Raw genomic sequence first — 17496 nt, 5'->3', positions numbered from 1 at the left:
TATTTGATATGGGATGTAACATTTTGACACTGTGTAATACTGAATGAAACAACTTGTATCAAACCTGTGGCCAGGTGATCATTTAAATTGTGTGTAGGTTGTGTTCATATTCACACCAGCATGAAAAATAATTGCTCAAATTCATCCTTTAAAATATCTAGTCTTAACCTGAAATATCCTATTTAATTTAGGTTTAAACTGTTGATAGCAGCTGCATGACAACCTAAAGATTAAACTGTTCATTTGTGCATTGTTGAACAGGAACCTGTAATTGTATCTTTATTTTACACTCAAATTCATCTGCAACAACTGAAGGTGGATGGACCTCTCAGCATCCACAAGCTCATCCCAGCAGGTGGTAAACACGGTGGAACCCTTCCAGCCTCCTACTATTGCTTTAGTAGCGACACCTCCACAGTGCTACGGTGTCGTATCAGCTTGTGCTTGGAAATCATCACAGCCCAACCTGCCGTGCTCCCTCCTCCTTCCTTAAGCCTTGGACCGACTACATCCCGTTGCTCGAGTCCCGCCAACCGAAGTGCCAGCGGTTCGGACGGGAGGCTGGAGCTTTCCGCTGGATGACACGAATTCCTTACACTTGTCCACGTCCCCGCACAGGTAGCTTGGTTCATTGCAATTCAAACATGTTATTTTATAACCATACATTTAACGTTTAGGTACTTCGGTGGTATGCTAAGTACGGTTCTGTTTTCCACAGCGACTCCTACGCCAGTCTAGCTTAAAAACACAGTAATTGAAGGCTTTCGCCTGCAAATAAGTCAATATTGAGTTTATGAAACAAAACACAACAAATTAAATATTAAGTAAACCATAAGCTAATATTCGTCGTGTGTATATCCTGCTGTTAGATATTATATAACCAAGAAAGTAAAACTTTTGATTCTTTTTTCACCATTCTTTACTAAACGCCACGTTGTGTTTTGGTGCGTCGGGCTAATGGAGCTGAACTGCGAAGCAGCTAAAAATTCTACATTTTCATTCATGTGTTTGTGGTTATACGGATAACATTGAGGCCGAATTGTAAGGTTGGCTATCTCTAATTATATACAGATAGTATTATCATTTGAAATGTCAATTAGCTGTTCCTAATAAGACTGATAACTCAAAATTGTGTACATTTTTAAGCTAGATTTGGCCGGCCAAAGTCCTCTGCCTGTAGCTGCTGTAGGGCTTCACGCGCGCTAGGCTAGTTGGCTAGCTGTCTAATTAGGTCAGAACACATCAGGATCTGATGCTTGATGCTAAAAACACCGAGGCCGAGCCTCCGCCTCGTATTTATTCCTAACCGCCATAGTCTTGCTTTATTCATTTGGATTTTTATGTTTATTTTCGCGCAGCTTATTTGAGATGATGTTTTCCATCTGTTCGGTTTACGGAATGGATCTGAACGAATTAAAGTGATGTTATCTGTTACTACAACAGTATAACAATAAGCTGCTACTGATGAGGTAGATATTGTTGGTTATGGTTGTGTCTTGCGTGATGATGCAGCTTCTGTCGTTCATAAACAAGCCTTACAGATTTACATAGCTAATATGACAGATTTTCACAGCAAGCAATTAAAAGTGATCCATTGTCATTACTGCGTGGCATTAAGATTATTTCCTGTTGAGAAACACATCAGAAGACCCAAATATTCATGATAGCAGGTAGTCAGCTGACAGGTTTGTGGCTCCTGTGGTCACATTCTGGCCTAGCAGTTCCTGAGACATAAACAGAGCCTTCTGCGCAATCAGGCCAGGCTATGAAAATAAGTATGTACACACACCATAATACTATCTAGAACAGAAAAATCTGAGTTACAGTATATATACATGACAATAAAGGTTACAGTGACCCATAATGTTGATGTTTTTGAAAGCAATCCAGCATGTGTCCTGACTGACACGTTTTCAGCAGGGCTGTAAACATCATTGAGCCCTCCTCCTGATCAGGAGGTGAATGTTGCTATATGCAACGGGCTTTGCATCTGTACTCTTAGTTTTATTGTTGGCTGCTTAGACAGAACCAGGTTGTTTTAATGCTAACATGCAGCAAACCTCAGTTGCTCCTATACCTTTGAAGTGCATCTAAGAATGACATCACATCTGACTTAACCATATACTTGTTGCAACTTGGAAAATCAATGGAATTTGCTAACCTTTGCTACATGAGTAGACTAACTACTGTTAGCAGCCAAAAAGTGTGTATGTGATATTTCTTTGCATTTTATCCAGTCATGCACTGAGGCAGCACACACTCTCTAAAATGTCCCCTTTGTTTAGATAGCAACCGTTAGCAGTAGCAGTAAACAGTAGCAACTATCACTACATGGTACGCACACATCAACTTTATTAGATGTTGAGGTCAGAGGTTATAAAATACCATCAATTTTCCAAGTTGGAAATCTGACTTTTTTTTCCTAATTTCAACTTTCCTAATTTCACTGTGATTCTTTACAGAAAAACGGGCCTGCACGCTGCCTCTTAGGCCACATCTATCGTCTGTCTTCTTGAATTTTAAAATTCCCCTTTTATTGTTATTGACATTTTGTGATTCTCCATAAACTATTGTAATTATTTTATTGCCCTACTCTAAGCCAAACAGAGTTAAAGAAATGAGTCAGCTATAATGGTCCATAGTCTCCACCCCTAGTTCCTGACAAAGGTGTTTCTTTCTCTGGTCCAACAGAAAACTGAGGCTGGGACAACTTTGGGTTTGAGGTCTTGGTTCTGAGTTTGTCTTGGTGCCAACACAAAGAACTGCTTCACCAACATGGACTGGAACCTGTTCGGTGGATAAGGCCCCTATGTTAAATCACCTTCAGAATTCCTGAGCTGAGCTTTGACCTAGTTGTTATACAAAAGTCAAAAGCACCAAACAGTTAAGAGTTTTGGCTTTGATTGCCCATAGGAGTTACTTGAAATGTCATCCAGACAAACCTAGTTCTGCAGAAATGCCTTTTCAACCAAAACCACATAACTTGAAGCTGAGGTCCTGTATTCTGTTCCAGCTGTTCCTCAGTGTTTCCAGGGAGGAGCAAATGAACAGAAATGGAAAAGACATGATCATCATGGGATACAAGTCCTTACTACCTTGTTGATCATAGATCACAACCCAACTCTAATTGAGTCTCCAGAGTTCACCTGTTATCCCATGGATTTGTAGCAACTGTAGCACTGTCTGTGCAGTGGTTAATAGGAGCAGAGACTGAAGTGGACAGGTCACTAGAAGACCTTTGACCCTTTGTGGAGTGAACTTTCAGCATGATTCATTATGTTTGTTACCTAACAGCAAACACATTCCCAGAAAGAAGCCTCCACCAGTTAGGTTGAAGTTCTAATTGTGGCTATATGGCTTGTCATACACTCACTGTAAAAACATATACTTCTGAATAATCAGTATGTTAACTTTGACTATATATCGCAGTACCCCAGCTTGCAATGGACATGCAGAGTATAACAAAACTTTGAAACACTTCAGTCGGTTTTCATTCTACAGCCCCATCAGGCAGCTATTGAGAACCAGAAGAATCAAACTCATGCAAAGGACTTCCTGTTTACCAGAGTTCCAGTAGTGTTCTGGTCTGTGGCCATTAGGTGGCATAACAACATCTTGTATTAGTGTGTTTTCACACCTGGTAGTCGATTGGTTTGCTACATTTTCAGCTTCACACTGCATTGTGTTAAAAGAAACAAACCCTTTGAAAAACCTCTTCACCCCATCACTTTTTTCAAAAGAAAAAAAAAAAACGTGACACTAGGGCCAAAGAGAATATAGCGACCACTTTAGTTCCAGATTACAATGGTGCTATTTCCAAATGTGGTACGGATCTGATGCTGAGCGCATCCCCGTTGATTTCTGGTTTCTGCAGCCAGGTGTACTTTGCTTGAGCTTGTATGGCTGGTGCCTATCTGCAGTGATCAGCGGTGGGCTTCAAACTGGACATGTTGAGACTCCACCACAGGGAGAAACAGAGACACACAGGACAACACACACTCAGAGAGAAATGAACCTAACATTCCTGTTTTCTATTCTGGGAAGAAGCTGGATTACCTGGTGAGAACCAATGCATTCTGGGAGAATATGGAGACTCTAGGCAGAAAGATCCCAAGCTGGGATTCCAACCCAGAACCTTCTTCTTCTTCTTGCAACAGTCCTGATTTTTAGGATAGAAACATTTCATACATTTAGAAGCCAGTAAGACAAATATGAGTAAGAGTCTCTTGAAAGAACTGCTAAGCTCTTTTTGGGAGAAGTTTAATTTTATTGTTTTTCTTTATGGTAGTCTTGTCTTACTGTTTAGTATCTACATTTTCTTGTTTACATGTGTGTTGAAGTAAACCTGTGCATAATTGCTTCAATCAATGAAAAATGTAATTGTTTTTTCATTGATTGAAGAGAGATAGAGTGTGTGCCTCTCTCTTTAAGAAAAAAACAGGGGTTCATGCACTTGGCTATGAATAGGCTCACTGATTGGCCCTGGTCTCTTAGGTAAAGTTTTACCAAACAGCAGAGAATAAAACTTCAGATGGAGAATGTCAGACTAATTCTGCTCTGCTGCTTTGTTATTGTTGCAGTGAAAGGAAGAACGTAGCAGCTGGTGTGGAGCTGGTGGTCTTCTCCTCAGATCAGTGTTGATGGGGCTCTCCTCCCAGGCTGCTGGCTTCATCACACCAATGTGCATCACTCCTGTTGTTTGAACGAGACACTTACACAGGTGAGCAGAGCCCACATTCTGTTCTCCTGGGTGTTGCAGTGACAATACAGAAATGACATATTTCTTATCATGTTGATGTTTCCGAAAGGAGTGTGGGGAATACTTTGAACCGAAGAAATGCCATTGCTGATTAATTTTCTATTAACCACCCAGGGAGCTGGGTGGTTAATAGAAATAATGGAAATATAATGGAAAAATAATGGAAATAAATAAATATTTATTGATTTATTTAATCAATAAATAAATAGTCTATTTATTTTAGTCTGAATAAATAGACTAAAAAACATGACATCTATTAACGTAGCGTTAATAAATAGGATAAAAGAAGAGTCTTTATTGTGACAGTGCTGGGTGGGGTACAGTGACATTGGAGCCACCAAACACTACCTTGACCTATATATATATATATATATATATATATATATATATATATATATATATATATATATATATATATATATATATATATATATATATATATATATATTTAATCAGCTTACAAGGGCCGAAATCAAAACAATAAAACAGACATTGCCTAAGCTCAGAGAGAAAATGTACTTTAATTCTTCCCTAGTTCAAACTTGAGCAACTTTCAAAGACAAAAATGTAATTTTTTCCTCAGTGAAAAAAATCCATCATTATGGGAGTCTCATAATGATGTGCTGCATGAAGTGAGCATGTTCTCCCGATGTGTGTGTATGGGTTCTCCCTGGACATCCCGGGATATTCCAGAACTACAACCCACCCGGCAGGCCCAGTAGTACAGGCTGTAGGGTAAGACATATCGTGGATTGTAAGTCGATGTTTTTAGTTGCTTTTAAGATGCAGAGGGAGCAGGTAGAGACAAATATGACCAACTACTTAAATAGCATCTGAAATACAGCAATGGGCATATTGTTCCTCATTGACAAACCATGATATGAAAGAGCTTCCTTACAGAAATAATACTGTTGTAATTGCTTCTTTGTAGAAAGATTGAACTTGTGTTGGCATATGGCTCTGCACTCGGCCCAATCCTACAAGTCTCGCTCGGCTACAGAACCCTGATGCCTAGTAGCAACACGGAGGTGGCAGATAACACTATCTCACTCCTGAGCATCCACTTCCCCTCCTTTCAGTGGCCTGAGCAGCTGCAGTTTATGGCAAGCTGTGCCCGAGCTGGCTCTTCTTTGCCTCCTGCAGCAAAGAAAACAATGCGGCTGTGCCAGATGACGACTCGGTCCATGTGTAGACATGCATGTTATGGCGTTACAGAGCTACAGGGAGGAGCAGAGCTGCCACTGTGGTTTACTGATGTGGAGCAGGAGATACAGGGCAGAAAAGGTCAGATAACAGGAAGTTAGCAGTGTTATTAGCTGAGCATTTGCTACCATAGCAGGTGGTTTACTTGGTAAGCATGACTAATAAAAGAGAAATACGTAGGCTACATTCACACAGCAGGTCTTGATGCTTAATTCAGTTTTTTTTTACTGAAATTAGATTTTTTTTCCATGATCATTCATATGCCTGAACCACCCGACCACAATGAGACATTTGTGTGAACGGTTTTCATCCCAAAAGCAAAGTGCATGCACAAAAGAATAACTTTGACATCAGATGGATATAGATGGATTTTAAAGTTATTCTGTAAAGAGAGTCAACGGTATAGTCGCAAGATCATAACAACACCAAGGAAACTAACAAAATGAAAGCACAACTAATAGCAGTGGCCTTTAGTGGAGAATTAACTGCAACTTCTGTAGAGGAACCTATTCAGATGTGTCGTCAAAGCCAGGAGTGAAGGGATTGTTATCCCACACACAGACTAATTCCATCATTTCATACTTATAATTTACTTCTGGATTTCCCCCTGCCTGGCTTTGACGACATAAAAGTCGGATAAAATGCGACATGACCGTTTAGACTGCAGACACTTTGAAATTTGAAAACAATTGAATATGCGTCTGATGCAGCTCAGGACATGAAAATGACAAAGATTGTATATTTTAAGGTAAAAATTGGAATCGGGTCGTTCAGACTAGATTAGGGTCACATTTGCCTACTGTGTGAATGTAGCTTTAGCTGTGTTGCTAACATTTTCCATTCAAGAAGATACAAAATGTAATCCTAACACATTACAAAATGTGTCCATCTATATCAGCTCCATTTGCTGGAGGGCAACATTTTAATACTTAAACTGCTATAGGAGGGCCGAACACAAATTGCATGGGCCCGGCCACACTTTGGACACCACTGCTGTGATGGAATCACGTCCAGACTAATCGGAAACAACTATTTCTCTGTTGCCAAAAGCTATTTTTAATCAGAAATTCAACTGATGAAAAACATGGCAGCTAGTCAGACAGGTGGCAAACAATAAACCTACACATTACTGTCAGATATTTCAAACATAAAAACTAGAAAAATCTTCAATTTCTTTCCTACCAAGTCCAATTTTAAATTTTGATATTACTTTGTTTTCTTTTCTAAAAAAGAAATCACAAATGACAGAAAATATTTTTTAAAACAGTTTTTTTATTTCATTCATCCCTTCCGTGAGTGGACTTGAATTCAAAGATTTAGAAGACATTAATAAAAAAGTCTTTAACAGATTCTTTCTCTCATTATTGTGGAATTGTGGAATATAAATAATTTAGGTAATTCTAACTGACCTAAAACAGGAAACATTTTCTTAGATTTAACTCTGTGAGAAAAAAAGAAAGATGCCTTTTTATTCCCTGTATGTAAACTTCTGGTTTCAGCTGTTTCTATATTGTATTGATTGTGTTTCTAGGAATATATCAAAACAAATTCCAAACCTCTTGTTGTTTTCACAAAAAAATATTGACTTGACTTGATTATAGGTAATGTTGCGGCCTCTTTAGAATGAAGGGCTTAATAAAAACTTCTTGTGCAGAGCGGTGCATTGTTTGTGAACATTCTGTGGTATATTTGGGGCCCAAATCATCCAAAGTTGGAATCTCTGTCAAACCTCTGGGAAAGCTGCGAAACTGATCTGGTTGAAGTGTCGGGTAGATGTCTGGTTCTTCTTCCTGCTCAATCAGTTGGTTTAGTCTCAGCAGTCATTACACCAGACAGTGACAGTACCCGTTCTGTTAAGCTGTTATTTCCCCCATTTGTTGCTGTCCATCAAAACGTGTTCCTGGGTTGAAACATCAAGGATCTGACGGAAAGTGAAGGGAGAGATCTTCAATCTGAGCCAGTGATCTGAAACGTGAGCAGCAGCAGAGGGTGCAGCGCATGCAGTGGAACTGGTTCTGTGGCCCACATCCACAGATCATCTTACAACCGTTACACGCTCTGCCTTTATTGATAAATCCTGCATGTGTTCTGTTTCTGGAGAGTAGAGGGTCAGTGACAGGATTGATGGAGGGGGGCAGGTCTGAACATGTTGCCTGGTTCTCTGGAAGTTCCTGTAGTCCTAGAAACACACAGTGACAGCTGGGTCACACTCAGGTTCCTAACCCTGAGCCTTCCAAAGATGTCAAAGAAGCAAAGATTGAAGTCTGCTTTAAATCAATTTCTGTTGTTTAGCTGCAATGGAAACAATGACACCTAGTGGACATTTGGTGACACAGCCTTTGACTCTTCTTACCGTGGATGAAGTAAACCGAATATGCAGAAGAGAAAAGTGGAACAGTACACTTAAACTAGATATTTACACTCATTTCCTCAGTCTTACATGAAATGTTACTAAATGTTTCCTGTTTTTACTCAGTTCAAGTTCACACCAATGCTTTCCTTTGTCTAAATGCCAGAAATTGTTTTAGAGAATTGTTTTAACGTCATGGCAGTTTGCTGGAATTTTGACCCATACCTGCTGACAGAACCGGTGCAACTGGATCAGGTTTACAAACTGCCTTGCTCACACTCACACGCACACACACACCCCCACATGTACATGCACTGCAGAGTTTCCTCTGGTGTATTCTAAGTCTGACATGCCACCTCACCAGGCTAAGTGCTGCTTGTTTATTTTAAATAGGGTATTTTATACTCCAGTACAGTGACAATAAAGATAGATGAAGCAAAGTTTATAGTTGATGCATTGAACATATGATGCCTGCTCATGTACCTCTGAATTTTTGTAGTTTTTAAACATTATTTAACCCCATAAAGTGGGCCGCTGGGTTGAAACGTCAAGGAAACATCTAGGGCCCAGTGTTAGGCCCTAGTGCCCCTACCACTGGGGTTAGCTATCAACAAGCTTAGCAGATTTCCTGGGGGAAACCCTGCACTGTTTTAGTCCATAGTCCTGGAATCATGGTTTTGTGATGGCCACTTGAGATTAGTGGCCATCTACTAATTTCAAGTAGATCAAAATTTCTTTAATTTTGGAAGACTAGCGATTGGCCGATGCTAACATGTGAAAGCGATCTTCTCTACAACAACAAACATCTGAAAATCAGTTTCTGTCCCCTATTGGTCTGCAGTGACTGAGGGATGACTGACTGACTCACTCACCAAGTCATATATGCACGAGAGCGGTAGACAATAGTAACCACAGTGTTACAAACTTGGCAGCTTTGTCACTATATTTAGCTTTTCAGACAAAAAATTATATCTGGCAAATTCAGAATTGGCAGGTTAAGTTTTTAAAGATCAACCAGATCTTTGCAAATCTGCAGTCTGTGCGCCTCTAGTTGAAAACGTTGACTTTGTTATATTTAAGTTACTTTGGACTCACTGGGTGGTTCTGAGGGACATTTTCCACTCAGGACTCCCATTTGTGTCCAAACTTCAACATCACCCGGACATGTTCTCAGACCACAGAACATGTCTTCAAAACAGTGTTCATACTTACAGCACAGTTTTCAGAGTTTTAGTCTGGGGGCTTTTGACGACAATTTTTGGGATTTTAATTTCAGTCATATTTTTGTCAAATGTAAACTAGATAAAAACCAACATTTATTTTAGTCTAGTTTTACTCACAGAGAAAGGAACAAAGAATATTCATTCTGAGCTGGAATGGAGTTACATTTTGTAACGTACGCACAGGTAAACTTTTAAACATTATTTGGATTTTCCTTTGACTACAGTTTCAAAAACTAAAACTCAGAAGTAGACTTCTGAGTTTTAGTCTGAGAAGTAAATAATTTATTATCCAGTTAAATTTGTTACTGTAACAAATTTAACTGGATAATAAATTATCTCAGAAGTTATCATGATAAACAGTAACATTGTTGTTTGAGACCATTTTCAAGTAACATAATGGTAATGGCATTATTATGCAAGAACACTCTTTCATAGATCAATAATCTTTAAATTCTTAGGAACATTTAACACTGAAACCGGAAGACATTTTAAATATGCAAAATATTTAAAATGTTGTTTCTGTTGTTTCTGTGAATAACAGAAACAACAAATAAAATGGATGCTGAAGTCTGTGAACACAATTGTACATTGAAAAAAGTGGCTAGTTGAAACCAAAACACCACACTGAAGATTTTTGTTCAGTTTTTGGTAGAAAGAAAGAAGAAAAAAAAATCCTGAAAATGGAAATGAAAGGTTTTTAAAAATCTGAGTTTGTTTTAATATATTTTATATATCATATATATTGATTTATTGCTTATTGCAACAGGTATAACTACTGTAACGTCACACAGAAGTGAAGCTAAATGGAGTTGATAGCTGCCAGTAACGCTGCTGACAGCTGAAGAGCATGAAGCCTACAGGAGATTTAAAGAAACAGAGCAGTATTTTCAGGACTAGTTATACAAGAAGGTCAGGCCCTGTTGCCATGGCAACTGGACCATCATTTCAATACAATTTATTTCAAAAATACTTTATTGATTCCAAAGGAAAATTAAATTTAAAAAAATGAATGAATTAATTAAACTTGGGTCCATTTTGGGATCAGTCTCCTGTGCATTCCAAATCTGATCTCAGAACAGTCAGCTGGCCTGGTGTGTATTTTTGACCGGTTTCCGTCGGTAACAGCTGCTCCATGCATGTTGTGGAATGCTCCTGTGTGTCGACTCCTGTGTTTATGGTGTTGATCTGGTTTGGCATCATCTGACAGCAGAATGGGTGGGGAGGATAGGCTCTGTGAAAAGTTGTTGTTTCTCCTGGTCCCTGCCGCCGCTGATCAGCCATGGATATATGGTATACACAACAGATAGATGGATTCTCTAATAATTTCATCATGTTTTTTGTTTTTTTCAAAAATATTTACCATCCCCTTTTCATTTAATTAATGTTTACTTAGATTTGGTGATGTTTCTATAACTAAAAAAACTTTTACAAAATATTTTTGTATTAGTATAATGAACACTGGTCCAAAAGGTTTGGTTTTTGTCCCTCAGGGTATTTGAGTAACAGTGAAGCGTCTATAAGAAGGAACAGAGCAGACTAGACTTCTTAAGGAAGCTAAAATCCTTCAAGGTTTGCAGCAAGATACTGCAGATCTTCTATCAGTCTGTTGAGAGTTTCATCTTTTCTGCCATCATCTGTTGGGGCATCAGAACCAGGGACCTAAAAAGGCTCAACAGCCTGATAAAGAAGGCTGGTTCTGTTATGAGGATGACTTTGGAAACTCTGGATATGATGGTGCAGAAAATGATTCTTCATAAAATCAAGAACATTATTTACAACCCTGACCATCCTCTTCATGAGACTGTCTTGGGGAAAACAGAGTCTTCAGTCAGAAGTTGGTTCAAATTCACTGTAATACAAACTGCGACAGTAGATCTACCAACAGCCATCACTACCTACTCTTTGAAGAATTTGAATTGATCCGAGTTAAAACTACATTTATTTCTCCTTCAGATCAATAAAGTAGAAAAGGTTTCGTCTGATTCAATGTCAGAGAAAAAAGGTTCTACATGTTTTAAATGTATGTTAATTTCCACTGCATATGCCAAAGGTTCCAAACCAAACATTCTATAATGCATCATGTTGTTCCTTACAAATCATTCAGTGTAGTAGTAAATAAACAGGTGGGCCTGTCAAGTGAGTGCTGCTAGACCATCAATTTGTCCAAACATCTGATTTTCATTTGTTCTGCTCACAGGATCAGCAGCTGGAACACAGGAGACAGGAAGGTGATCCAGAGGAAGAAGAGTAGCCTTCCTCCCTCAGTGGAAGAACAGCTTCCTTCCTGTCCAGCTGTAACAACCACACCTGCACACCAGCCAGCTACATTCAGGTACCTGCACCAACACCTGGAGCTTCACTTCATTCATTTTGTTTATTGTGCCGCATGGGGCTGAAATCATTAATCAGATATCATGATTTATCAATTATGGTATATATATATATATATATATATATATATATATATATATATATATAAACTGCATTTACTCAACAATACCAGGAGTCTTACTTAAAGTATTAAAGGAACGATGCATATGTGTGTGTGTGTTTGCTGCAGCAGTTTTCCATGTCGAAGTCGGCCCAGATGCCGCTGTCCAACATCACGGTGCCAAAGCCCTCCATCTCCAGGGTGCCCAGCAGCATGGAGGGCATCAACCATGAGCTGGAGAAAGTCTTCATCAAAGACAACGGAGAGAAGGACGAGCTCAAGGTTTGTCCCTGTTGAGTTGCTTCTGTCCTGTGTGTCTGCCAGATCGTTGTGTCTCAGACCTCATTCACATTCTGTTTCCATCCCCTGCTGCTGTGCAGTCTCTGGAGGTTCCGGATGGGCGTCGGGCACCCTTCCCTCCCCAGCAGCGGAGCAGCAGTTCTCGCAGCGTGGACACTCAGACTCCTTCAGCCCCTGGGCGGTCCAGCAGCTGCTCCAGCCTGTCTCCTTGTCCCTCACCAGCCTGTCCTCCAGGGTCACATGATGGCAGTCCTTACTCTACAGAGGATCTGCTGTATGACCGGGATAAAGGTCAGGAACAGCAGCATTAAAACATTACTGTCTCAGTGGAAACCCAGGCCTGGCCTGAAGCATTGAGGTATCACTGAATTAGAACCAAACAGGGTCAGATTTTATTCTCACTTCTATGCATTTTTATATTTTCCAGTACCTGTTGAACAATTACAGTTAGACTATTGAGTCTGATTTCGTCCAGCTGTAACAAAATATTCAGACTTCATTGATCAAAAATGCAAGCTGGTAAAAATCAGGTCTGCACAGCAACAGTCCACGGCTCTGAACGCAGCCTTGTGGGTTGTGGTGTCTCTGTAGTTTACTTCAGCAGTGCCTTTAACTCAAACTGGACCATTTGGAAGACGTTCTTGCAGAGCAGGTTCACCTCTACCAGTATTTATATCAGGGGTCCCCAAAGTCGGTCCTCGAGGGCCGGCGTCCTGCATGTTTTAGTTCTCTCCCTGGTGGTACCAACAACCTTTTCAGCAAGTCAATGTTCTTCTCAGGCCTTCTAACGAGCCATCATTTGACCCAGGTGCGTTAAACCAAGGAGAGAACTAAAACATGCAGGGACCCACTTTGGGGACCCCTGATTTATATGAACCCACTGAGGCTCATTTTCAGAGTACTGCACAGAGGTAGGCGTCAAAAATAAAAGCTAATCTGCTTGATTGACCGACAGCCACCCAAATATTATTTATCATATTATCACGCTTTTAGAGGTTTACAACGAACGCACAGTGAGGCTGATGTGAGTGCGCAAATCTTTGTAGGCAATGAATAATGTGTGGTGTTGACGTCTCACACACGCTCGCTCACTACTAAACCATTACCTCAAACTTAATAGCAAGTTAACAATAACAATTCTAGATCTATGATCAGTGTTAAAATTTCAGCAATTCTGCGGCTTCTTAGTTTGCTTATGTTTTGGGTCGACCAGCAATAAATATCTTGTTTTAATCAGTTGACTGATTACTAATGCAAGAAAAAAATTTTTTTTTTCAATTTGATATTTTTGTATTTGCTTTTTTAAGACTCTGTGTATGTGCTTAATTATTGTCAACAATATCTTCCTAGAAAATATAATTACCTAGTCATACAACTTTTAACATGTTTTTACACAGAAACAGCTGTTTTATTCCCATCCATCCTAGAATTTACCCAGTCATCCATTACTTTCTTTCTTTGTTCCTTACAGTTTTTGTTCAATATTTTACATGGAATGAATATACATGTATATATTTTCTAAATACATATCTAAAGTAAACACATATTTATAAACATATATAAATGGAATAGAATTTTAATTTAAATTGTATTAACTGTACATGTGTCTAAGTTCATAGTGAATCTTGGAATCTGGATGTGGAACCTTTTAAATCTTCTCTGAACCGTTCTACCCTTGACATCTTAAGTGTTGTAGCAGGCAGAGCTGCCAGTGTGTTGGTGTGGAATCATGAAGGCCTCTTCTTGTGGGTGTGTGTGTGTGTGTGTGTGTGTGTGTGTGTGTGCGTGTGTGTGTGTGTGTGTGTGTGTTCAGATAGTGGCAGCAGCTCTCCGCTCCCAAAGTTCGCCTCCTCACCCAAACCAAACAACAGCTACATGTTCAAGCGCGAGCCGCCGGAAGGCTGTGAGAAGATCAAAGCCTTCGAGGAGATGAGGTGCAGACCGATTCACGCCCGTATTCATCCGCCTCATGAATGCTCCTCCCTCAGTCACTGTGCTTGTTCCCCTGCAGCTCCCGGCAGGCGGCAGCGGCCCCCCTCTTCTCCTGCCCCGACAAAAACAAGGTCAACTTCATCCCGACGGGCTCGGCGTTCTGCCCCGTCAAGCTGCCCGGCTCCCTGCAGCTGGCCCCCGCCTCGGGCCCCGAGGAAGACGACAGCAATGCCGGGGCCGGCCAAGGTGCTGCCTCGCTCTACGGGACCCCCACTCAGGTTTCCACCAGCACCAGCACAGATGACCCCCCGGAGGAGCCAGGGTCCCCGTCAGAGACTGCAGACACCCAGACAGACAGCTAGAGCTGGGCGGGGCCGCCATCACCACCACTGACTGTCCCACCAGGAGGGCCTCGTCTCTCTGTGCTGGCCCCCTCCACTCCCATCCTATCACTGCATGACGTACAATGTCCCTTCATTTCCACCCAGACAGACGCTCGGAGCCGTGTGCAGGGAGCCGCCGGGGGAGGGGCCCTTTCCAGGCGTCCCCAGGAACACCCCAGCACCATGGAGGGGGGGAGGGGCATGCATTTTAAACTGGTAGTAGATTTCTGATTAAATTATGTGTTGTGTTCTGTTTCAACATTCACAGTATGAATAAGCTGTAAACGTATCCACAGATATATCCAGACACACATAGCTCTATGAAAGACAGGAACAGCTCGGTGAAACCTCTGGACTGGTTTACTGTGACGGAACGAACAGGAACAATCCGCTGCACTTCAGGATTCTGTTTACACTATCAGCTGACAGGAAGCCCTGACTCCAACAGAACACAATTAGAGCCTAGACCACAGAAAACTGTTACCATGGCCACAGCCACTGCACAGTGTGTGCATCTGGTCGTGGTTTCAGGTGTTTCACAATCAGATTCTATACTCAGGTAAATTGGAATGTGTGTCCATACAAAGTATCTGCAGCTCCACAAAGCAGAACGATTCCCTGTCATGTCATTCCTAGTTTCTCTCCATTCCCAGACGGATCGCTCCGAGCGTCCCAGGGCCCGCTTCGGGGCCGGACTGGTTCCCAGCCCGCAGCTGGAGCACTGTAGGGACCACACACACTGTGTGCAGGGGTGTGTGTGCGGATGAAAGCGTTTCCACCAGGATTTGGAAAATGCAGCAGGGGTTGTTTTTGTGTCTCAGAGCGGAGCGGACCCCCTGCTGACGGTGGGCCGTCACATCAAACCCAGACAGTTGGTCCTGCAGGAATGCAGACTGGATGTATAAATATACAAACATTTATTCTGATTTATAGCTTAATATCAGCTTTATTACCTTTTGAGGTTGATGAGAATATGTTAAAGTTGGATAAATGAGGAATTCCCACTTGTATGTATGGAAAGACTTTTTTTTCCATCTAATCCAAGATGAAGTTTATTAAGATTCCACAAAATGGCCTCTGTATCTTAACCAGGCAAGCAGCCATCACCGTGACGGAGCTCAGAATCAGACAAGTTTCAGTTACTCAGCAGGTCAGACAGAAAAATCTGATTAAAATTTTTTTTTCATTAAATGCATCAAACATAAGACCTCCTGCTATTTTCAATCTACATTCCCACCTATTACAGCCCAGACCTTTGATGATCATTTTAAAGTTAGATAAAGTTCAGGGAACTGAGCTGTGATGTATATATCAGAGAGCAGTTTGTATTTCCTCTGGGTTTATATATAAGAAAACTGCAACACATTTTTTTCTCTTAAGATAAAAAAATATTAAAAACTGTCCAGGAAGAGTCTGATTAGTGCATTTCTTTTACTATAAATAAAGGCATTAAATAAAAATGTACACAGAACTTCAATTCCATGCAAAATTTTCTTTATTTAATAAAGTAAAAAAAGCAAAGCGGATCATGTTTGTGCTACCCACAGTGGGAAAATGGTTGATTTTCCTGGCAGAAATAGTTTTTATTTATTTGTTATTCTCTTTTAGCCATCCGTCATTGTTTCAGACAACAACACAAACCATGAAGATGTTTGTTTTTAGCATTTTATGGAATTCCAACATCATATCACAGCAGTCACAGACCGCCTGCTCATTTCTATTTGTTTTCAGACTGTCAGACTAAACGGTCAGTCAGACAGGATCTGTGTTAAAATCCTTTTTAAGCAAATAGTTCAGTTAAGATCTGAGTGACTACTGGCCTAAAGAAACTGATCCCAAACCATTTTTTTACCGCTAAGTTAAAATGTAGGCATAATAAATAAATGTTTGTACTGAGCATACCTCCAGTCTTCATTCTATTTCCAGAACAATCCTGATCCATGAGTGACATTCCTGAGATTTGACCATCCCAAACACAGATGATTCATTCCTGAAGTTCCATCGCTGTGAGAGCGTAACATGGAGATGTGAGAGATGATTGGCTGCAGATGCAGCAGCGCCTTCATCAGATTAAAGGAGCCCGCTGGCCTGCCTCCCTCTCACCGTCCGTCTGTTACCGCAGTGACGCTGCCGCCAAGCAACCAAACCCTGTCAGCATCTTATTTATTCTGCACAAGAGTGAATCATAACCTGCATTTATTTTACTATCTGGTATGCTTGTTGACTCCCTGCATTGACGTTCCATTCCTATTTTGTATATATATGTGGCTTTCGAAGAGGCTCAATGCAATGTCGTGGTTTCTAAGGACATTTCAGCACCTTACCAAGAGCTTTAGCTTTCCCAGTATCCCACATATGCTTGACATGGGTAAACAAGTGTGTGCAATAATTTGAGGAAAAAACAAATAGAAAAACAGAGGTGTTGTCATCCAGGATGTTGCCCGTTCTTTGACATGTTACATTGCTTTGGTGTTGAGTTCAGAGGCTGGATCAGCAAGCAGCTTGTTGCTAAAGCCATCTCCTCCAAGACCAGCACTGCGAGTGACCAGAGCACATCACCGGCAGGCAAGAGTGTTCCTCAACTCACTACATGATACTTCCTTGTGTAACCTGCAGTGTCAAAGTTCATGCACAATGGCAATAAAATCTTGGTTGTTTTGCCCAACTGTGTTGCGTGATTGTGGAGGTGTGTGTGTGTGTGAGTGTTGAGGGCTTTGATTTTCTGGGAAATAAAACAGCAAAGTGACACGAATGCAACAAAAGTCAATAAAAACAATGAAAACCACGGCGTTCCTTCCTCCAGATTCAGTTTACAGTAATATACACACCCTAGGCAAATTAATATTTAGTATGAGTTTTAGCAACACTGATTCAACATCAATTTTAAGACTAAGTACTAGCATGTCCTGATGTGA

General features: G+C 40.7%; 1 protein-coding gene across 2 annotated transcripts; it reads left to right on the top strand.

Moving 5' to 3' along the window:
* Positions 1–311: 311 nt before the first annotated feature.
* Positions 312–17246, top strand: LOC102236116 (glucocorticoid-induced transcript 1 protein-like). Of its 2 annotated transcripts, none has more exons than XM_023344971.1 (7): positions 312–618; positions 4581–4720; positions 11733–11867; positions 12099–12248; positions 12347–12557; positions 14080–14200; positions 14278–17246. In XM_023344971.1, the coding sequence occupies exons 4-7, from the start codon at positions 12105–12107 to the stop codon at positions 14558–14560; spliced, it is 759 nt and encodes a 252-aa protein (XP_023200739.1). In that variant the 5' UTR covers positions 312–618; positions 4581–4720; positions 11733–11867; positions 12099–12104; the 3' UTR covers positions 14561–17246. The 2 variants fall into 2 exon arrangements, with proteins under 2 accessions (XP_023200739.1, XP_023200738.1); XM_023344970.1 differs by having other exon boundaries at positions 353–618; positions 12096–12248.
* The last annotated feature ends 250 nt before the right edge of the window (positions 17247–17496 follow it).

This window comes from Xiphophorus maculatus, chromosome 13 (assembly GCF_002775205.1).
Source record: "Xiphophorus maculatus strain JP 163 A chromosome 13, X_maculatus-5.0-male, whole genome shotgun sequence".
NCBI classification, from domain to species: Eukaryota; Metazoa; Chordata; class Actinopteri; order Cyprinodontiformes; family Poeciliidae; genus Xiphophorus; species Xiphophorus maculatus.
Note: the sequence above shows the minus strand (reverse complement) of the source record. Positions and strands in the feature narration are given on the sequence as shown.

Excerpts from the sequence above, each read along its gene's own strand:
- LOC102236116 (XM_023344971.1), top strand. The coding sequence starts at position 12,105 with ATGTCGAAGTCGGCCCAGATGCCGCTGTCCAACATCACGGTGCCAAAG. Across the intron at positions 12,558-14,079 it reads GCTGTATGACCGGGATAAAG|ATAGTGGCAGCAGCTCTCCG; the intron begins GTCAGGAACAGC and ends GTGTGTGTTCAG. Across the intron at positions 14,201-14,277 it reads AAAGCCTTCGAGGAGATGAG|CTCCCGGCAGGCGGCAGCGG; the intron begins GTGCAGACCGAT and ends GTTCCCCTGCAG.